At 42.7% G+C, this 23327-nt stretch overlaps 1 protein-coding gene across 14 annotated transcripts in view; it reads right to left on the reverse strand.

The window, feature by feature from the left end:
• Window positions 1-23327, reverse strand: part of FHOD3 (formin homology 2 domain containing 3) — a 418162-nt gene that overhangs the window by 371141 nt on the left and 23694 nt on the right. For all 14 annotated transcript variants that reach the window (XR_008575819.1, XR_008575820.1, XR_008575818.1 and 11 more), the window contains exon 2: window positions 8468-8574. Coding sequence is in view for 11 of the 14 variants with exons in the window: in XM_054816185.1 (XP_054672160.1) it covers window positions 8468-8574 (107 nt within the window). In the remaining 3 variants the exon portion in view is untranslated. The remainder of the gene's footprint in view (window positions 1-8467; window positions 8575-23327) is intronic.

A 23327-nucleotide genomic window follows, 5' to 3' on the forward strand; every position in this document is an offset into this window, starting at 1 on the left:
TATAAACAGAGACACTTTAATTAGGATTAAAAATTAGTAAGTTAAAAAGCTGCATAAAGTTTTGAAAACATGGGTAGTAATAGCTATTGTCCTCAAACTTTGGGAGGGAGGGAATTAAAAAACCACCAACTTAGCCATCCAGAAAAATAATTTATTTCATTAGAAATGTGAAAACTTAATCTTTACAGCCATTTATTATGCAACAGTAAAGTTTTAGTTAATCATTCACTTCAAAACCTGGTTCAACATCTTAATCTGATACATTATAGACAGGAATACTGCTACCCTGTAGAAAGTCTTATACCTTCCAAAATTTACCATAAACTCTCAGCTATATGACCAGCCTGAATACATCTAGACTTTAACAAAAGAGCATGAGAGACAGCAGGAAGGTCCCCACTTCGGGAAATCCTTGAACACACCAGGCTGCTCAAGCCCTGGGAAAGCTGAGATCAAAAGCAACGGCATTTGAGTCACACTGTGGCTCAGCCCCACGCAACAGCACATTTCTTTACAGTTCAGAGCCTTTCTTGTCCTTGCACCTGCGTAAGTACAGATGATGATACTTGACGTATGAAGAGCACCTTAAGCAAAACATGAGAAAGGCTTCAACACTCCACCTGCTCTCAGTGTGCACCAGCTTCTTAAACTAATTCAGTCTTCTTGATATAAATAAGATTGTCTGTATGAGGTTTTTTTGTTTGGGTTTTGTTGGGGTTTTTTTTTAGCTTTGTTGCATGTTTTTATTGTGACCATCCATTACATTTTTCGGATTCAGCATTTGGTCAGAGTAATAACTAAACATCACAGAAATCACTATATTCAGATGAACTAATGCATTTTTCAAAACATGAGTAAATCATTGCAATGAGCAGTCACAGTGTTTACTGTTTGCAGCAACACCATGACAATCTCCCACAGGGACCTCCCTTACTTTTCTTGCTGTTTTAACTGAGAAACATGGAAATGACATCAAGAGAAAAAATGGAGAGAAAGCTGTTATAAGTTAAGAGCATCTTCCAACAGTGAACTAATAAAAATACACTCTGTCCAAACTAATACAAAATCAGTGTAAAATCTGCTATTGCAGTACTGCTTCAAGAAATGAGCCATATCATTTTTATTAGACAAAAACCAAGTGAACTTTCAAATGCATCCCCAACTTCCTCACATAAGAGTGACAAAAAGTTTTCATTCTCACAATTGTGCTAATCAGAAAGTCTAAGCTGACAAAAAAATACAGTACATAAGCAGGAAAATAATATGAAAGATCCCTGCCAGACTCCATTGCCCTCAACAGATTGTTAATGGAGCTCACAAAGAACAGCATCATCAAGGCTCTTGTGAGACCCCACCTGGAGTACTGCATCCAGCTCTGGGGGCCCCAGTACAGGAGAGACATGGAGCTGTTGGAGCGAGTCCAGAGGAGGGCCACAAAGCTGACTGGAGGGCTGGAGCACCTCTCCTATGAGGACAGGCTGAGAGAGTTGGGGTTGTTCAGCCTGGAGAAAAGAAGGCTCCGGGGAGATCTAATTGTGGCCTTCCAGTATCTGAAGGGGCCTACAGGAAAGCTGGAGAGGGACTGTTTATCAGGGAGTGTAGTGACAGGACAAGGGGTAATGGGTTTAAGCTGAAGAAGGGTCGATTTAGATTAGATGTTAGAAAGAAATTCTTTACTGTGAGAGTGGTGAGGCACTGGAACAGGTTGCCCAGAGAGGCTGTGGATGCCCCATCCCTGGAAATGTTTAAGGCCAGGCTGGATGAGGCTTTGGGCAACGTGGTCTAGTGGAGGGTGTCCCTGCCTGCAGCAGGGGAGCTGGAACTAGATGATCTTTGAGGTCCCTTCCAACCCAAACCATTCTATGATTCTATGAAAGAGGGAAAATGTCTGGCATCCAACTTAAATGGAGACTCCCCAGCAAAAATGGCTTGGGACAGGGTGTCTAAAAGGGAATGCAAAACATCACCGCTGAAGTGATTTTAAAACAATCTATCTGCTGAACAAAAGTCTTGAAAACATATTCCTCGAGGAAATCTCCATTGCTCGCAACATGCCATTTGAAGAACCTTTTGTGCTCCATGGTTGAGGACTGCGTTAACTTGTGGGCTACCATTAGGGCCTGTTAAGACATTCTTATAAAAGAACTTGTGCAATTTTATGGTAATTTAAATACATAAACTTCTTGACAGTTCTTGCTCACCCTATAAAATCACAAGTAAACAAAGGAAAAGAGCATTACCTGTCATGGGCACCATAACAAAAGAGCCAGCCAACCTAAACTACCTCCGCATTTACCTCCTCACACAATTAAGAATCCACAAAGTAACTTGTGTTGGAAGCAATAAAATAAATAAGTAAATCACGCAAAAAGCAAACAAACCATAAATATGTCCTGGACTTGAAAAGAAAAGGCGCTTTCCTATGTGCTCTTATTGACCCGTTTCCTGATCATGACAGCAGGGCCCTGGAGGGTCAGCCTCATTGCTTGGCCAGCTGTTCATCCTGACTGTCCCAAAAAACCCCCAACAAAACCCATATGAAAACGATCCGATTCTCCTGAATCCCACAGCTATTTCCAAAGGTGCAAATGGCAGCAGCGAGAGTTATAGACACAGGAAATAGTCCCATCCATGTTTTGCTCAGTTAGCCCTACAGGCTAAGAAGGCATGTGTGCTGGGTTTTCTCATTCCTTAAACAGAAGTTTAGATTCTGCTGGAGAGGACAGCAACTACCAAAAGCCTCTTTCCATTATATTCAGTAACGGAATAGGATTCATTTGAAACTGTGTAGGAGTGCCTGTGTTTCTTACACCTGTTATTTACAGATACACATCATAAACCTCCAATTTAACTACCACCTTTCTCCTCTACCCTTTTCAGAAAAATCCTTCTCATTTTTCACTATGCTCATCCATCCTTCCAAGAAAAACCAGATACCTGCAGCCTCCAACACCAATAAAAATTTGTAAGATTGTGTTTCCAGGGTAGTTTATTTATTTATAAGTCTCCTTTCAGCAGTGTGTTAAAAAAAATAAACACTCTTCCATTTTCACTGGGCAAACAGGAACATTTGGCAAAAAAAGATGCTGAAAACAGCCATGCTGCAGGACATTCTGGTCACTCTTAATAGGAGTTTCCACAGTTTAGGATCTAAAATTTTAAAAATGCCATGAATATCCAGCTACTAAATCCTTCATTCAGAGTTCAGCAAGCTTCAGTGACCCTGATGAGCAAGGCAGCCTGGGCATGGCAGAGACACAGGTCCTGAGGTAAACTAATCTCAGAAAATTAAAAGCTTTGAAGATTAAGAGCAGGACCTTGAAATGACCCAGAGAGAAAGAGAAAGACTAAGTGGTTTCTGCAGCCAGTCCCTCCCAGACTGTGGGCTGCTAAGCCCCCAGAGACTGCAGCCAGCAGCTCCAGCGTGGGAGCCCTCCAGCTCAGCACCTTGGTTTCTGCAGGGGCAAAGGATCAGATCTGCAAGGCCCAAGAACAGAGTTTAGTTTTCTGGAAACCTGGGATGAACGGAGACATTCCCAATTGCTTTTGCTACCTATGTCTAGAATATTTCTTTTTTCTGGATAACATCATACAAGTTGCATTTACTCTGAAGTGACAATGTTATGAAGTCATACAGGGAAGCCATCTCACAGATTCCTGAAGTTCTGGTTGTTCTTGTTTATGTTCCTCCTGTTCTCTCTTGAAATATGGACAAAAATGGGATGCAGAAATCCAGCAGAAGCCTCATTAGTACTCAATACCAAGTTCATTGCAATTCACGGGCTAAATTCCTGCTTTATACCCTAGGATGCCCCTTACCTTTTTCACAGCACCATAATCACTGACTTGCTTTCAGCTCTCCAATCCCAAAAACATCAGATCCTTTCCTGCCAAGCTGTCAGGTGTTCCCTTTTTTTCATTTTCTGCTTGATCAGTATCTATTCCTACAGGCAAAGTTTCATACTTCACTGAGCTGCATCCCACCGCAGCAGAGCACAATACTAGGATTTCAGGGCTCCAACCTGCAAGTTATTGGGTATGTGTGTGTAGGGGAGACGGAACCAAAAATGCTCAACCTCACAACAATCAAGTTGAAGCACAACCCCTGTGTCCTTAGGCAGTGCTGCAGGTTAAGCACAAGCTACAACTATCCAAGGGAAGCATATTGCTTGTACCTACAGGCACCTGAGAAGAGGTGCTGAAGGGAGTGTCCCCTCAGGCAATCATCCCCTCTTCCCTCTGGGCAGGGCACACATGGTTTTGTGCTCATCTGTGGTTCATTTGCAAGGGCAAGTAGCCTGGGAGGAATACAGAGAAACTGTCCAAGCAGCCAGGGAGCAGGTTAGGAAAGCCAAAGCCCTGATAGAATTAAAACTGGCCAGAGACATAAAGGGCAATAAGAAAAGCTTCTACAGGTACATCTGTGATAAAAGGAAGACTAGGGAAAATGTGGGCCCCCTCCAGAATGAAACAGGAGACCCGGTTACCTGGGATACGGAGAAAACTGAGCTACTCAATGACTTTTTTGCCTCAGTCTTCACCAGCAAGTGCTCTAGCCACACCATCCAAGCCTCAGAAGGCAAAGGCAGGGACTGGGAGAATGAAGAACCGTCCGCTGTAGAAGATCAGGTTTGAGACCATCTAAGGAACCTGAAGATGCACAAGTCCATGGGACCTGATGAGATGCATTTGCTGGTCCAGAGGGAACTGGTGGATGAAGTTGCTAAGCCACTATCCATCCTCTTTGAGGAGTCATGGCAGTCCAGTGAAGTTCCCACTGACTGGAAGAGGGGAAACATAACCCCCATTTTTAAGAAGGGAAAAAAGGAAGACCTGGGGAACTACAGGCCAGTCAGTCTCACCTCTGTGCCCAGCAAGATCATGGAGCAGATCTTCCTAGAAACTATGCTCAGGCACATGGAAAATAAGGAGGTGATTGGTGACAGCCAACATGGCTTCACTAAGGGCAAATTGTGTCTGAACAGATTTGGTGGCTTTCTACGATGGGTTTACAGCATCGGTGGATAAAGTAACTGACATCATCTACCTGGACTTGTGCAAGGCATTTGACACTGTCCCACACAATGTCCTTGTCTCTAAATTGGAGAGACGTGGATTTGACAGATGGACCACTCAGTGGATAAGGAATTGGCTGGGCAGTCACACTCAAAGAGTTGCGGTCAACAGCTCAATGTCCAAGTGGAGACCAGTGACAAAGGTGGTGTTGGGACTTGTGCTGTTTACCATCTTTGTTGGCAACATGGACAATGGGATTGAGTGCACCCTCAGCAAGTTTGCCGACGACACCAAGCTGTGCGGTGCAGTTGACACACTGGAGGGAAGGGTTGCCATCCGGAGGAATCTTGACAGGCTGGAGAGGTGGACCTGTGTGAACTGCATGAAGTTCAACAAGGCCAAGTGCAAGGTCCCCTGCACATGGGTTGGGGTAATCCCAAGCACAGGTACAGGCTGGGTGGAGAATGGATTAAGAGCAGCCCTGAGGAAAAGGACTTGGGGGTGTTGAAGGGTGAGAAGCTCAACATGAGCTGGCAACGTGTGCTTGCAGACCAGAAAGGCAACAGCATCCTGGGCTGCATCAAAAGAAGCGTGACCAGCAGGTCAAGGGAGGTGAGTCTGCCCCTCTACTCCACTCTTGTGAGACCCCACCTGGAGTACTGCATCCAGCTCTGGGGGCCCCTACATACAAAGCACATGGAGCTGTTGGAGCAAGTCCAGAGGAGGGCCACGAAGATGATGAGAGGGCTGCAGCACCTGTCCTATGAGGACAGGCTGAGAGAGCTGGGATTGTTCAGCCTGGAGAAGAGAAGGCCCCAAGGAGACCTTATAGCAGCCTTCCAGTACCTAAAGAGGGCCTACAGGAAAGATGGTGAGGGACTGTTTATCAGGGAGTGTAGTGATAGGACAAGGGGTAATGGCATTAAGCTGAAGGAGGGTCGATTTAGATTAGATATTAGGAAGAAATTCTTTCCTGTGAGGGTGGTGAGGCACTGGAACAGGTTGCCCAGAGAAGTTGTGGCTGCCCCCTCCCTGGAAGTGTTCAAGGCCAGGTGGGATGGGGCTTTGAGCAGCCTGGTCTAGCGGAGGGTGTCCCTGCCCATGGCAGGGGGGTTGGAACTAGATGATCTTTAAGGTCCCTTCCAACCCAAAGAATTCAATCATCTTATGATTTATTCTCCAATATACCCCTCATTCTTCCTTTCCTCCATTCTCACCACTTCAGCCTTTGCAACTATCACTGCCTGTGCAATTTATCGGAATGCTAAGAAAGCAGAGTCTGAAGGGGGACTGTAGCAGGAAGATACCAAAGAACCATGGGTCACAACAACCAGTCCTGGTGTTGCACCTAAGGCAGACAGCTGAAACCTGAAAACACGATACTTCCTATTGACCAACAATTACCAGAGGGGCAACTTCAGAGAGCAGGGCAAAGACCAGTGAAAGTGAAGGCTACATACATGACAACAGACATGACAGTTGTTGTTCTTCATTTCACAAAACCCATTTCAAAAGATAATTACCATAATAATTTGTAGCCCAAGCTTTTGTGATGTACCTTACTACATACAGTTTCATACCTCCCTATCCATCTTTGCAGAAAAATGAAGGACCTCTCGTCAGACTTCACATTACCTGGCAGGACAAGCTGTTGGAAGAAGCAGTTACTCAACTGACAATAGGTTGTGCAATTAACAGGAGGCCTGCACACACATGCAAAGTACACAAAAACATAACCTGATTTTTCAGCTCAAAACAACACAGTAGACCTGCAATTCCAAGCAGCACAGTTAGTTCCACATGATTTGGTATTTTTTCCCAGGATAGCCACCACAGAGAAAATTGGAATCTTGTTTCAGGAACAATTCATACCATTGATTTTATGTGCCCAAAGGAAGCAGAAATTAAAACAAGGTGGAAGATAGCTTGCCATTTCAAGTGTAAAGTCTGGCAAGAAAAGCATCAACCAGTCTCCGGCTGGTCAAATTGCTCAGGAATGCCACGTGGGGTATCAAAGGCAATGAAGTTAAAACTACTAGAATTATCACAGAGACAGCAAAGGAAAGGAAAGGAAAGTATGAATTAACAATTCGTGCACACTACTACAAAAAACTATCAAAAGAGAAGGTTTTTCCTTCATCTCACTTGCTTTCAACTGATTATAAAATTAGTTGGAAATAAGAACTTGCTGTTCTTTGCAGCAAGTTTTATCACTGCTACATAAAACTGAAGACTAGATCAACTTCCATACTCAACACTCCTATTGCATAGGAAGGGAGGCTCAATTCAGCTGTATTGGCTGAAGAACTTTCTTCCAACTAATTTAATTTCTAACAGAACACTTTCTTTACCTTCCAATAGTTATAAAAACGCTCAAAACTGGTATGTATGAAGACAACATACACACATGCACACACATGAATATCTATAACATTATTTAAAATTCTTCTCCACATAAAATAATATTCAGAGGCACAGTTTAAATCTCTAAGAAGTATTCATCAAAGACAAGACAACTATAACAAGAAGTAGAGAAAACAGTATAAGGAAAAGGGGTGCATCTCTCAGTGTTAACAAGCCCTGACCAATTCAGAATACAGTTAATTTCCTTCTGGCACAGCTACATTACTCGCATGAAGTCCATGCCAAAACGCACCCATAAAATTAATTACAACTATCCAGTTCAATATAGCAACCAGCAAGGCAAAAATAGCGCTAGACTGTCTGTTCATTTTGTATCTTAAACAAGACAATCACATAAAAGTCCCAGAAAAAAAAATTCTTCTAAAAAGCAAGTTTTATACATGCATTCACGTAGACACACATTGATGCTAACTTTTGGTTTCACTATCAGTTCTCATCAGAGATGGTTTATGGAAAACTGCGACATAGCAATCCATGCATGCTAGCAATAATTAAAGGCAAGAGGAAAATATTCAAAAAAACACCACCACCCACTCCCCCCACTGGTTTATCAATTCCAGGAGTAAAAAAGAAATCAGTACAGGTCTTTTCTGCAAGAATATAAAAGGAGGACTTAAATATCAAGGCACAAAGAAATGGAGTTTATAACTGCAGGAACACCACCCCAATATAGTCTTCTACATCAACTGTTATCATTTAAGAAAGATCTCAGTTCTCAGAACCAACCACCCTCATTTATCAAGTTCCAAAGAACTATAAAAATTTACTAGACTAGTCAAGACATCCATCTTGATAGATTTCTTACAGTATGCCATCTTTTAGAGAAATCATAAGAGTGAACTTAGAAAAGCCATAAAATACTTAATCACGGAAATGGGGAGACATATGTGCTTACAGAGAAAAGAATTTTATCTTTTCTGTTCCTATGCTGACCTGAATGTACCAAGGTAACCACACACACTCCCAAAACCTCAATGCTTCTGGACCAATATGTTTGTTTATCTAAATTTAGTAAACATTTACTTACCCAGCATCCTCCTGGAAGCCTTCCAATTCATCTCTTTGTTCAGCTAGGGTGGATTCTAGATCTAGATAGGTACCGTTGTGAGACAATTGCAGGGTGCAGTCATCAAGCTGTAGAACAAAATTCAGATCATTAGACTACAGCAGCCATTCTCTCTAACATACCTCTAACACAGCCTTCCCATTTTGCAGGTCCCCAGACAAGATCTCCCTAAACCAAACCATATTTAGGGAGGGGGGGTAAGAAAATGAGTGCTGTTTGGCAATTTATGCAATCCCAAATCCATATTCACTAGACCATACTTGGACACAACAATATCAACTAACACACAGAGAGAAATTTATTTATTTGAACATATAAAAGGAGATTAGAGGGTTTTATCACAGTGTCTTTAGAATCCTACAAGGAAAGAAAAGTTAATTTAAATATATGTCTAGGATAGGAATGATTGTTCTCTGTTCTTACAGTACATTTAAATAAGAGTTTCTGGGCCTCTGAATGGAGATGGAAGGAAGAAGCAGCTGTTTCACGAGCTACTGAACATCCCCTGTGAGGAAAGATACAGCCAAGCGACAGCACAAGGTTTGGCAACCAAAAGTTGGGGTCCTGTAGTGAAAGGCAGTGCAGTCAACCAAGACCAAGATTTTCTGGCGTTCTTATTTTAGGGCCAGGCACTAACCTGCCTCAGAGGTTGCAGGAAACCCCTTCCTAGGCACCGGAGGGGGAAGTGGGGCTGGGCATACACACGTACCAACTTCCCACAAAGGTACTGAGGTAACCAAGAACCAGACCTGAAAGCAGGAAGCTGTCTGCAATGATGCTGAAGAGGGAGACAGCAATTAATAAACCCTCTTTATTTCCATCCTGTCTTCCCTCATCTTCAAGTTTTCCATTAATTGTTCCAGCTGTTTAAAAAAGGCAAGCTAGATTTGATCAAAGTTAGAAGAGGAATTTTCTGGGGGTTTTTATGGGTAGCTCGTCACAGGAGAAGGTTTAGGAAGATCCACCCCAAAACTCTGGCTAACTCATTGCACAGGAATACAACATAATTACTAGATTGAGAAGGGTAACTGAAGAAGCCTGAGGGAAGACGTAGGAAGTAGCACGAACTCCTCTCTCACCCTGATATAACCCAGTGTTAAATCACAAGAAATGAGGGGAAAAAAGCCTTCCTGGGGCAAGGAAACGAGAAAGTGACAGGCGAAAGTATGGGGTTGTCCTCCCTCACCATTAGGGAGTAAATGACCATCTGCCTTGGACAGCCTGGAGAACCCAGCCCAGAAGCAGAGAAACTGCCATCACTGAGCCCTGCTGTGGACCTTCATGCATCAATACCGCAACGGGAGTCCTTTTGTAACTGGTTCCAAGTTCATAAATACTGTAAGCCCCAGATATGTTGTGCTACTAGGTATGAAATCCAGCCTGATAGCCAGTCTCAGACTGGCCTGCCAAACAGAATACGTTTCATTCCTCTGAATTTGGCAAAACAAACTGGCAGGTCCTTTGCACGCCCCTATCTACCAAAAGCAATCATGATGATGGTGATGTAAATGTAGATCCCTGCTGCAAAGGTCACTTTGGGAAGAGGAAACTATTTAACACCGTACTTCATACCAATCTTCTGCCACAGGTGGCAGCCAATGACTCTTTGAAGGAGTAAGCAAAGGTCTGAAATAGCCAGGGACTCAAAGAAAGGAAATTACAACCTTTTATCACATCCATGGATTTTTCTTTCTGATCTTTTTAACACTAGGAAAGAAAATCAATGAGAATTTATCTTTGATGAATTACCTGTTTTAACTTCCCACCAAAGTTACGGGTTACCAGTAGCTGTTCTGGAAAGCATAATAAGCAGCTACACTTCTTATCTGGCAGTCAATACCAAAACTTAGTCATCCAGTTTCCTATCACTGATTTATATATGCAAGACAAGAATACAAATAGTCTGTGATTATTCTGGATTAGCTGCACTGGAAATAGTGCAGAAGAGCTCATTTATAATTAATAAGCGACAGAGCATGACTTTTGGGTTATTCCCCACCACTTCGCTTTGCGCCATTTGTAATCCAAAAGAAAAGTTCATCCTCTAGAGAAAGGGAAAGGGTAGAGAGAGGAGGTCAAGTTGTATTTCAAACCTGTTCCACTTTTTTTCTTTCCATTTTTTCCTCCCTGGGGAAAGAGTAAGTCATCAAATAAGGTGACATAAGTTTTTACTCTGACTCCTGGGGATTAAAAAAAGCAAAGAACCTCCAGGCGTAGCCCTCTGATTTTAAGAATAACAACAGTATTACTATTCTGTATCTTTCCAGTTACAAAGGATATTATTAACCTATGCTAATTCAAAAGACACTCTTTAGAGAAGACAGACTAAATACTACTCTGGGAAATTTTTTCCCAGTAGCCCAGGGTATCTAATGAAATGCTAATTTATTCAAAGTAATGCCAAAAGGCAAACTACTAATTAGCTAAATGTTCTACTGTCACTATGGAGATTAGGAGATTTGCCCACAATTTCCAATTATACTGCAGAATTAGGGAAAAGGAACGGTACTTTACTAATACCTTATGACTCTAGTGTATAAAAAGCATGATGAGAACAGGAAGTACTTCGTATACAAAATAAAGAAGAAGTACATTCTACCTATTTTCATCTCATCTCCATAGTTTCAGCTGAACATAGTATTCATTCAGGCTTTAAAGCACTGTAAATTGTATGCTGTATCCATTAATAAGAGTGTTAGGGTAATGGGACAAAAGGAAGTATCTTTTAGTTCCATTACTTAACACAGAGTCTTGCCAAAAAGATTTTTTTCTCTTGAATGAGTACACACAGAGATAGAAAGGAGAAAACCACCACTTTTAAAAGGAGTGTAAGTATTAAGGCAATGAACTCTAAAATCATCTTTACATAGGATCACTCTGCTACTTTGCTTCCAAGCTTCACTTGCACATATATTTTACAGGCAGAATACAAAAAGAAAAGCTACGTTATGAATTATCTTTAATTAGTAAATTGCCTGCCTTTTTCAACACAAAGGATGGCTGATGTTCACTCATTAGTGCTTATTAGTAACAATTGAGGACATTGGCCTCTCCCCTCTGTTCAGTGTTAATCCCATGTTTATCTGCTACACATCAATTCTCCCATCTCTGGAGACCCTCACGCATGGCCCCATCTAGTTCATTCACGACATGCTCTTCCCATTGATCATAATTCACATTAAAATCCTTATTAACACCCATCTTCTCTTAGGACAATCAAAAGGCAGAATGAGTAAAGACAGTCTTTCAAAGAACACTAAACTGAGATGTTTTGCATAATCATGAAGGAGACCACTATTCGACTTTTTCAAAATTAATTCCATTTATTTCACTTTGTTCTTCACAATATCAAGTTTTTGCATTGCAACTTAAGTATCAAACCATATCATAAGCTTCTGTAAAGCTATAAAAACAATGCATGCATTTCAATTACAGTCTCATCTTCTCAAAAAAATATCCAGAGCACATTTTTGAATCCCTATGGATATTCACCAATTCTCTCACCTCTATAAAGAGTGGGTCTATCTAGGAGCAGTGTCTTTCACAGCAGTGAAGGAACAAATGCTGTTACATGCAACAGTCGTTAAAACACATTTTAGCCAGAATCACCAGCTGCAGATGGCCAGAGCTATCAGAAACCATACGCCCACTGGGTTTACATTAAGGAAGCAAAGAGAAGATGACTGTCTTATGCATCTTCCTCACTAAAAATCTAACTGATCTGCTAATATCATCTTCAGTTTCACACTGAAACCTCATTGAAACATTAATATCTGTACTCTGTCGTGGCAAGATAGGTATCACGAAGTAGTAGGTGCTTCTGAAATACAAGTAGAGCTACTAAATTAAACTAGTTCAAGAATTACCTTCTTCTGCAACGAACATTCCAAAACGGGAACCAAGAGATGTTTGAACTTTCTTGGATCATAGCTAGTATCCATGAAGTGGCAACTGACCCACACCATCCAACCATTACAGTACCTATGCTGCAACCATAACAGGCACAAGTGGAAAACCAAAACAAAAGCATCAGGCACAGGCACAGACCTAAACAACACCATCTCAAGAGTTTCCTATGTGTGTATATATCTGTGTACATATATAAGCATATATATTATATATAATAATGCCCCTCTACTCCACGCTCATAAGACCCCACCTGGAGTACTGCATCCAGCTCTGGGATTCCCAGTACAAGACAGACATGGAGCTGTTGAAGTGAATCCAGAGGAGGGCCACGAAGATGATGAGAGGGATAGAGCACCTCTCCTATGAGGACAGGCTGAGAGAGCTGGGGTTGTTCAGCCTGGAGAAAAGGCGGCTCTGGGGAGATCTAATTGCGGCCTTCCAGTTTCTGAAGAGGGCCTACAGGAGAGCTGCAGAGGGACTGTTTATCAGGGAGTGTAGTGACAGGACAAGGGGTAATGGGTTTAAGCTGAAGGAGGGTCAATTTAGATTAGATGTTAGAAAGAAATTCTTTCCTGTGAGGGTGGTGAGGCACTGGAACAGGTTGCCCAGAGAAGTTGTGGCTGCCCCCTTCCTGGAAGTGTTCAAGGCCAGGTGGGATGAGGCTTTGGGCAACGTGGTCTAGTGGAGGGTGTCCCTGCCCATGGCAGCAGGGTTGGAACTAGGTGATCTTTAAGGTCCCTTCCAACTCAAACCGTTCTGTGATTCTATGATTATGTATAAACATATTTTAGATATGTTTCCCTACAGTTTAAAAAAAAAAAAAAGCAACAAAATTGAATTTGAGAGTCAGATCCTGGAAAAGTTGATTCCCGTCAGAACAGAAAAAAAAAACAAACCAGCTTTGTTTGAGAAGCCAGAGCCAAACAAGCGCAGATAAACACCAGAACTTCAGGACAGCATCTTCCATTGTCTGTAACCACGACATACTTTTCTCTCAAAAATTCCTGCTTCATTCACTTCCCAAATGTCTTCAGGAAGCAAAACAGGTCACACACACCCTATGTTTCTCTGCAGGTGTTCTCAGATCAGAACCGTGCTGTGCTTTCAATAAAGCAAAGCATGAAGAATTAACTATGTGATCACATCACTAATGACCAAATCATAAGGTATGTGCCCAAAGGCAGAGAGTGGAGGGGTGGGGGGGGATGGGAATCAAGGTTACATTCACAATTGGTGTACCATAAATATTTCAGTCTTTTAATCATCATCTCCACATAACTACTTAAGAATAGTTTTTTAAAAAGTGAAACAGAATGATAGTTTCAGCACAAGAAATTTTATCGATGTCCTTGTGAGTCATCACTACAGTTAGAAACTCTTTAAATAACCCTGAAATAGTTTTCCCACAGAAAAATGGAAATGTAAGAAAATGTAAGGGAAACGTAAGAAAAATGAACAGGAAGTACATAAAAAGACTGTAAGATTACAAGTAATATTTATACTGTTGTAAGTTTATGCTTGCACTGTTACAACTTTCACTCTGAGATGCTGAGCAAAATTCATTACGCAAAGGCAAACAAAGATCTGATTAAGTGGTTAAAATATCAGAAAATTTAAAAGAAGAACTTCCTACTCCCTAATCCTTTGCCATTTAACCCATTACAGAGTGAAACCACACCACACAAGAAAAGGGTGTCCTGGCTTCGATTATAACCAGAAACAGGCAACAGCAAGGTCAGAGCTGCAGAGCTCAGGCTTTCCCCTGCCTCAGGGCTCATACCCACCTCACCAGCCCCCAGAAAGCCCTCAGCAGCAACGCGCCCATCTGACACATGAACACACACAGGTTGGGGAAAGTTCAGCAACCAACTTGTGCAACTGTTCCTTATAGGCTGCCAGGAAATCAAGAATATAGGGCAGAAGCTCCGTTTATCATCATCTTTTGCAGGTAACCAAATCTGGCTAGTAGTGGCTAGTCCCTCAACCTGCAGGGCCAAAACAATTTGTACTGCAAGGCTATCAAGCTTAAGAGGACTCAAAATAGCTTGATAGTAGTATACCAGTGATGACTTTTTCCTTGTTTCAAACACTGACCCACAGAAAGAGGTAACATCCATTTCTCTTCATTAAGAAGCCCTTGTTGCTGTGCAACAGGAAAGCTCGCTATTTCTCCGAATTTCGGAGTTGAAGCACATCACCAAAAGGAACAAGGAACAGCAAAGAAAAACAAAGGAACAGCGGCAAGAAACGGTGTCAATCAGCCAGTTACCTGATGCCAATAAATGACCACTGCCACTTTCAGAAACTAGTTGATTTTACATAAAGAAAAAGATAAATAAATCTGAGTTCAGTCATTGTTTTCATCTACTGCCTTTCGCTCCTATGACTGGAGTGTTGGGATGGAAGGGTACAGGCTCTTTAGAAAGGACAGGCAGGGCAGGCGAGGAGGGGGCATCGCCCTCTATGTCAATGACCAGCTGGAGTGCATGGAGCTCCACCTGGGGATGGATGAGGAGCCGATCAAGAGCCTATGGGTCAGGATTAAAGGGAGGGCTGGGACAGGGGACAACATAGCAGTGGTCTGCTACAGGCCACCTGACCAGGGGGATCGAGCAGATGAAGCCCTCTATAGGCAGATAGGAGCAGCCTCACGCTCACAAGCCCTGGTCCTTACGGGGGACTTCAACCACCCTGACATCTGCTGGAGGGACAACACAGCTGAGCGCAAGCAATCCAGGAAGTTCCTGGAATGTGTCGATGACAACTTTCTCCTCCACGTGACAGAGGAGCCCACGAGGAGATGTGCCATGCTGGACCTTATTCTCACCAATAAGGAGGACCTGGTAGGGGATGTCTAGCTCAAGGGCAGCCTTGGCTGCAGTGACCATGAAATGGTGGAATTCAGGATCCTCAGGGCAGTGAGGAGGGCACGCAGCAAGCTCACTACCCTGGACTTCAGGAGAGCAGACTGTGGCCTCTTCAGGGATCTGCTTGGTAGAATACCATGGGACAAAGCCCTGGAAGGAAGAGGGGCCCAAGACAGCTCACTAATATTCAAGGGTCACCTCCTCCAAGCTCAGGAGTGATGCATCCCAGCAAAGAGCAAGTCAAGCAAAACCACCAAGAGGCCCCCATGGATGAACAAGGAGCTCTGGGCAAAGTCAAACAAAAAAAGGAAGCCTACAGAGGGTGGAAGCAAGGGCAGGTAGCCTGGGAGGAATACAGAGAAACTGTCCGAGCAGCCAGGGAGCAGGTTAGGAAAGCCAAAGCCCTGATAGAAATTAGTCTGGCCAGGGATGTCAAGGACAACAAGAAAAGCTTCTACAGGTATGTCAGTGAAAAAAGGAGGATGAGGGAAAATGCAGGTCCCCTCCTGAATGAAACAGGTGACCTGGTTACCCAGGATATGGAGAAGGCTGAGGTACTCAATGACTTCTTTGCCTCAGTCTTCACTGGCAAATGCTTGAGCCACACTGCCCAGGTCGCAGAAGGCAGGGACTGGGAGAATGCAGAACCACCCACTGTAGAAGATCAGGTTTGAGACCATCTAAGGAACCTGAAGGTGCACAAGTCCATGGGACCTGATGAGATGCATCCACAGGTCTTGAGGGAACTGGTGGATGAAGTGGCCAGGTCACTCTCCATCATGTTTGAGAAGTCATGGCAGTCCAGTGAAGTTCCCACTGACTGGAAGAGAGGGAACATAACCCCCATTTTTAAAAAGGGTAAAAAGGAAGACCCAGGGAACTACAGGCCGGTCAGTCTCACCTCTGTGCCTGGCAAGATCATGGAGCAGACCCTCCTGGAGACTATGCTCAGGCACATGGAAAACAAGGAGGTGATTGGTGACAGCCAACACAGCTTCACTAGGGGCAAATCGTGCCTGACAAACTTGGTGGGCTTCTATGATGGGGTTACAGCGTCCGTGGATAAGGGAAGGGCAACTGATGTCATCTACCTGGACTTCTGCAAAGCATTTGACGCTGACTCACATGACATCCCTGTCTCTAAATTGGAGAGACATGGATTCGATGGATGGACCACTCGGTGGATAAGGAATTGGCTGGATGGTCGCACTCAAAGAGTTGTGATCAACAGCTCAATGTCCAAGTGGAGAATGGTGATGAGTGGCGTTCCTCAGGGGTTGGTACTGGGACCGGCACTGTTCAACATCTTTGTCGGCGACATGGACAATGGGATCGAGTGCACCCTCAGCAAGTTTGCCAACGACACCAAGCTGTGTGGTCTGGTCGACACGCTGGAGGGAAGGGATGCCATCCAGAGGGACCTTGAGAGGCTGGAGAGGTGGGCCTGTGCGAACCTCATGAAGTTCAACAAGGCCAAGTACAAGGTCCTGCACGTGGGTCGGTGCAATCCCAAGCATGACTATAGGATGGGCGGAGAATGGATTGAAAGCAGCCCTGAGGAGAAGGACTTGGGGGTGTTGATTGATGGGAAGTTCAACATGAGCCGGCAGTGTGCGCTTGCAGCCCAGAAAGCCAACCGTGTCCTGGGCTGCATCAAAAGAGGTGTGACCAGCAGGTCAAGGGAGGTGATCCTGCCCCTCTACTCTGCTCTCGTGAGACCCCACCTGGAGTACTGCATCCAGCTCTGGGGGCCCCAGTACAGGAGAGACATGGAGCTGTTGGAGTGAGTCCAGAGGAGGGCCACAAAGCTGATCAGAGGGCTGGAGCACCTCTCCTATGAGGACAGGCTGAGAGAGCTGGGGTTGTTCAGCCTGGAGAAAAGAAAGCTCCGGGGAGACCTTATTGCAGCTTACCAGTACCTGAAGGGGGCCTACAGGAAAGCTGGAGAGGGACTGTTTATCAGGGAGTGTAGTGACAGGGGTAACGGGTTTAAGCTGAAGGAGGGTCGATTTAGATTAGATGTTAGAAAGAAATTCTTTCCTGTGAGCGTGGTGAGGCACTGGGACAGGTTGCCCAGAGAGGCTGTGGAGGCCCCATCCCTGGAAGTGTTGAAGACCAGGTTGGATGAGACTTTGGGCAATGTGGTCTAGTGGAGGGTGTACCTGCCCGCAGCAGGGGGGTTGGAACTAGATGATCTTTAAGGTCCCTTCCAACCCAAACCATTCTATGATTCTATGATGATTACAATCCAAGAGAAACACCTAAAACCAGAGGGTGGGGGGTGCAAGAGCAATGAAATGTTTGCTTCCAAGCACACGCGGCCCACACATCCACCCACGGACTGAGCACTGCCGCCTGCTCCTCCTCACACACGCTTGCGAGTGCTTCACATACACACCAGTCTTCTCACTTGAGAAGCCCAGTGGGTAAATAATTCAATGCAGAGGCAACACACACCACATGCTGACAGAAACTCCTGCAAGTCTGTTTTCTCTTCCTCCAGAAGGCTTTGCTAGATTAGCACGCATCCAAAGTGGACTTTCCTTTGGCTTGTTTTTACTCCTCTGTCCCAAGGCAGCAGTAGGTTGGCACAGGTTAGGGGGGGAAATGCCAGAGGCACCCTCCTGCCTTTTCAAAAAGCACAGCAGAGCCACAAGCCATTAGAAAAGCTTCACCTCTTCCCTGTTTGTTCAAAGACCACAGAGCTGTATTTTTCAACAAACAATCACGGAGAGATGCTCTTTCCTCATTCCCAACCCCCACCTCGAGAATCCATTCAGAAGAACCTATTTTGGACAAGTCACTCCAAAATGCCAAGATCTTACCAAGTCAGCAGCTACTGTGTGCAAAGATAGAGCCAAACATCCTCAAGATTTTATCTTCCATTTAAATAAAGGTAGGCACTGTTCAAAAATTCAGTTCAGATAGTGATCAAGGATCACATTCATAGGATGAAGGGCCCTACATTACGAGAGAGGAGAATACACTTGTTTACCAGTGCTACTACAAATCACCATAACCACTCGACTTTGTAGCCACTAGCTGGAAGCACAATCCTCACCAGATTTCCAGTAATTCTAGCTAGAGCTACTGGACAGATTATTTTGCTCATTTGGTTGTTTCCAAAATTACAAGGAAAGGGAATGAAACAAAGAGGGAGAGATTAGAGTAACCCAGTATCAATGTTGCAGAAATAAAAATCCCTCTTCAATTCTAGCTTCTGGAACAGACTTGGAAAATCCTTATCTTACTCAAATGTCTTAGCTCATCTTTCATTTACACATCATTGGGTGGTAGTTGTTCTCATTAATGGTGGCATGTATGCTCATTCACCTATAGCATGCATTGCAGAGTAGGGTTTATAAAAAGCAAAGTTCCTTTATGCTCCGTTTTTCCTTTCTAAATCTAAAGCCTTGTTTTGCTTCATACATCGCAAGCCCGACACATTTGCACACTCCAGCTACACAGTTTTTAAACACACTCCCTTCTGGTTCAGCTGTTTCCAGCGAAATGGCAATCCTGTTAACAAGGCCTACAAATACCAGTTTTCCCCCTGCACTGCCATCTCCTTCCCTCCTTTACTAAAACCAATGTCTACATAGGAAAAAGGAGGGGGAAAAAAAAAAACAAACCAGCTCTGCCTGCTTACCAGCCCAAATGTATTGCATATTTCTAAACATACTGCACAAACTGATTGGTACAAATCAATATTTAATACTCTTCTATCCAGGGCCAAACTTCAAACTTAGAACAACCATGCTATTTTCAGAAGTCATCATATCTTAATGCTTTTGAAATTTTATTACAGATCAGCAGATGCAGATTTTCTGCACTGGCACGCAGTGCCCTTTAAAATGTAACACGATTGCGGTCACTGTTAGTTCTCAGAGTAACAAAAAATGGGGATAGTCTAATTGCATCTCACAGACCCCGGAAAACCCACCAAAATAATTATCTTCTTTCAGAGCCATCACCAGCTGCCCTTTCCCTGAGAGCCTCAGTCTTTCCCTTCTCACATGAGTGAGTGCCAACTGGTCTGTGCCATAGTTACACATGTTCCAGTCATCTGACTTTTGGGCAACATGATGGAGAAAGACCAAAGCCTCTAGCCCAGGAGTGATGCCAGATGACCCATCTCAGGTAAAAAGCTTGACATCAATGACATGAAAGGAAAGCAAGTAATCTGCATGCAAGCCAAGTGGTAGTGTCCACAATTAACAGTGTACTCTAAAAACTGCTCTCAAGTATGACAGCAACCCAACATACAATCACTGTGTCTTGTTCTAAAAGTCCCTATGCTCCAAGTAGCTCCACTGCAATTGCTTAAAACAAAACTATACTCCTTCTCCCCATACTTTTTTTCTTTTTAATCATAGTTTTGTAACTCAAAGTATTTTCTTAAAAATTGCAATAAACCCAATACTTTTATGAGGTCAGAGTTTTAAAAGTAAGGTCAAGCACATGCTCTGTATAGAAGGTCCTTTATGGAGAAGGCAGCTGTGCCACCTTCAGTCATCCACACACAAAAGTCAGCAAGGTTTCTGAACTCTAGCAAACTCCTCTTCCATATTTGTTTAGAGGCTAGAGAAAAAAAAAAAACTATTTGCGAGGTCTGTAACTTTACATTACAAGAAGTAATTTAGCATGTACAACAGTATTCCCCAATTTTGCAGCTCTTCAGCAGTGATTAGCATAGCTTGTGGGAGTGGTTATTAATGCTAATATACCTCTGGTTTAATTTGTAGCACAGTAATTGCCACTGTCAAACTACTGCACAAACTTAGTACGCTTTGCGGAGCTTATGCGCAGTTGCATTGATGGAGCCATGTCCACATGCGAAGTATAGTCTGAAGGTTTGTGCAATTGGGCGTAGAGCAGTCGGAGCACAATTACTTTAAAAGAAACTGCTGCTCTGATATGAATGCACTGGTATTTTGAACGTAGCTTGCACTCCTAGTCTAAAACAGCAGCTTTTATTTCTGGCCTGGTAGACGCCACAAAATACTCCTGGGGTCAGGTAATACAGTGCATGAAGTGAAACGTTAATGCCACATTAGATCCTCAAGAGCCACTGGAACAATAAGCTGCCAATAAAAATATTCTGCTGAAATAACAAAGACACTGAAAACAAACACAGAAAGCTGTTATATTAATATTATGGGTTTGACTTAAGAATAACAAAAGGAAGTTCAGAGTTCAAAATTCTGAAACTGCTATTTCAGGGGTCTCTGAAATACAGGCAACACACCACAGCGAAAACGTAATGCATAGATGCCTACCTGTTGCTATTCTTAGACAATTATGTCACTAGCTTGCAGGCCTTTTGCTTTGTGATTCCCTTTAACACAGTTCTCCACAGGGAGCAATTTAGAGTTTACTAGAGTATCTGTGTCCACATATGACACCGTGGCTTCCAACAGCAGCCACACAGGCATTGTCAGAAGGTGTACAAGTGCTCAAAATGTCAACAACCATGGAAAAAGAAAGCCACGTAAATTCATCTAGAGATGAGAGTTACTGCAATGTTTACTCTAAATTGAAAAAAGCTAACTGAAAACATTAAAAATAATTTAATTTCTGCATAAAAACTATGCAGAATTGCATGCTGCATGGGAAACTAACACACTTTTTCTCCCCCACCTAAATTAATTATTTTAAGTTAAACTAGTTAAATTTGAGATGACCCACAAACCAAACAGCCAACAGTAGAACTTAGCAAAGTCAAATGGTTTTGACCAAAACCTCTCCAGTTCTTTAACTCAAAAAACCTACTGCATTTCCTAGTTTTCTCACAGTAAATACAATGAGCCTACTAACCTAACCTCTGCATCCTGTCATTAACTTTTTGGCACCTAGATTCTGTCATTAACTTTCCTCATCCATGTTCAGCTTTTCCTAATTAAGATGACAAAAAGCTAGCTCTTCTCACCTTTGTGGTTAAGCACGTCTTCAGCTGAACAGAAAGGAGAGTGACCATAAGAACAGGATCCTTTATTTGGAAGTATATACAGCTTTTTGGCTGACAGACAGGGGATGCCTACATGCTGTTATTACCATTTGGCTGGAATTACCGTGAAGGTATCCAAGGAATTGGAAATAATCTCTAAGAAGGAGATAGGTCAAGAAAAGTGAGAGGAGGAGGGAAAGGATTAGCTTCAATGGAGTTTATCATCTGAGGAATCTTTTGTTCAGAGTGTGTGTAGGAAAAACACGAGTTAAAAAAAATCACAGAAATCATTCTTTTAAAGGTAAAAAGTAGTCCAGGAAAGCAAAAATCATACTTAATTTGTGGCAAACAATTCTATCTGGCTTCTTTTGTACTTCGGTTAAGCTAAAAACTGTGAAGTACTTCATATTTGAAAAATGTTTTTTTAAAGTGATGTAGCAGAATGAACCTATGACTTGCAGCTTTCTATTCTTGTACCTGAGAACAAGCTTTCTATTAGTATGCTCCACCTTGCTCAAGCAGTTAAAACACACAGGTTGTTCTAAGGATTCCATCATCACTATTCTAACAGCATTTGGGATACCCCAGGTTGCTCACTACCTTATCGCAAAACTAAAATACTGGACTACTGCAGAACCGCCCGCACCATTTACAGAGGCGCAGCAAGCACACTGTAAGCAATGAATGCAATCCATCTTCAGCAGTGCTGGTTTCATTGACACAGTGGCTAAACACCTGCTAGACAATATACCACAAAAAAGTAAGATGCCCATCCCTAACATAACATGCAGATTGCATTTCCACCCATATGACTCATATCTGCACTCTGTTAAAAATAATCTAGCTGGAATGTCAGTCCTGAGGTAAGCTGTACTTAAAATCAGTATTTGAGAGGTTATTTGCGTCTATGATCCCTCCTCTATGAAAAATCAAAACTAAGGAAAACAGAGACACTAGAGACAAGATACCAGACCATTTGGAAAGCTGGAACAGGGAGGTTTTGGGGAAAACAAAGCAGCTTCAGAGGAAGAGGACTGGGTAGTAGTTCTGAAACGACTGCAGTTCCAGCAAAATTCACAAACTTCTGAGGGCCAAAGCAGGGGAGATTTGGAGTTGATGAGAGTCAAAGACAGAGTCAGTAAAAGAAACAGAAAGCCCTTCTGTTATAATCAAAACTTGACTCAGAGGCTTCTGGTTAGTTATCTGAAAGCTTAAAAAAAACCTAAAACAACAACAACAACAAAAAACCCCAAACAAAAACAACAAACCAAAAAAACCAAACTCCCCAAAACACTAGCACAAACCCATGGGTTAAGGTAGAGGAAAGCACACTAAAACACATTCACACCAAGGGTTTGTGTGAAGTACAAAAGAAAAGAAGCATGGCAGGATTACCAAAGATAAAAATCATACACTTGTCAACAGAATCATTTTTTAGACACAGCCTGAATCTTGGAGGTTTAAATGAAAGATTGTGTCTACTAACAATATTCTAATGACTACAGTCATCAACTCTTCCTAATACTTAGACTGCCTCTTAAAGGCTTTGTGGCTTCAAACCCAAACATCAGTTGGGAAGTCATTAAAAAAAGCACGATTAAAAAGTTTACAAGAATGAAACTCAATACAAGAACACTGAAAAAATAGTGAAAATACATGTACTCTGCAGACTCTCTTCTTAACTATGACTTTCAGATTTTATAAAAGCACAAGGGATCTAAAGTCAGATTTTCTACCCTTGAGCAGAATTTATTTGGCACTTACACTTTATCATTTTTTTTTTTCTTAATCATTCATTTCTTCCTTGTTTGATTAGTTGCCAAGCAGTTTCAACCCCCAGCTTTAAAACAGTTGTCTGGACTAGAGCAGACAAACAAAAGAGAACCTCTGCATTCATTCAGCTCACATCTGAACAATACTGAAGCAGAAAAACACACTCTCCAACTCAGTTACAAGTAAAATATAAGTTTGTAAGGAAAGAATGAATGCAGCATTATCAGCCATATCTCAACAACATTCATTCCTTGCTTATACTCTGATCACCCCATTTCAAAGGACATAGCGAGAAAATAACTAGAAACAAATGGCTTTAGTAATA

Source organism: Grus americana, chromosome 2 (assembly GCF_028858705.1).
Source record: "Grus americana isolate bGruAme1 chromosome 2, bGruAme1.mat, whole genome shotgun sequence".
Taxonomy (NCBI): Eukaryota; Metazoa; Chordata; class Aves; order Gruiformes; family Gruidae; genus Grus; species Grus americana.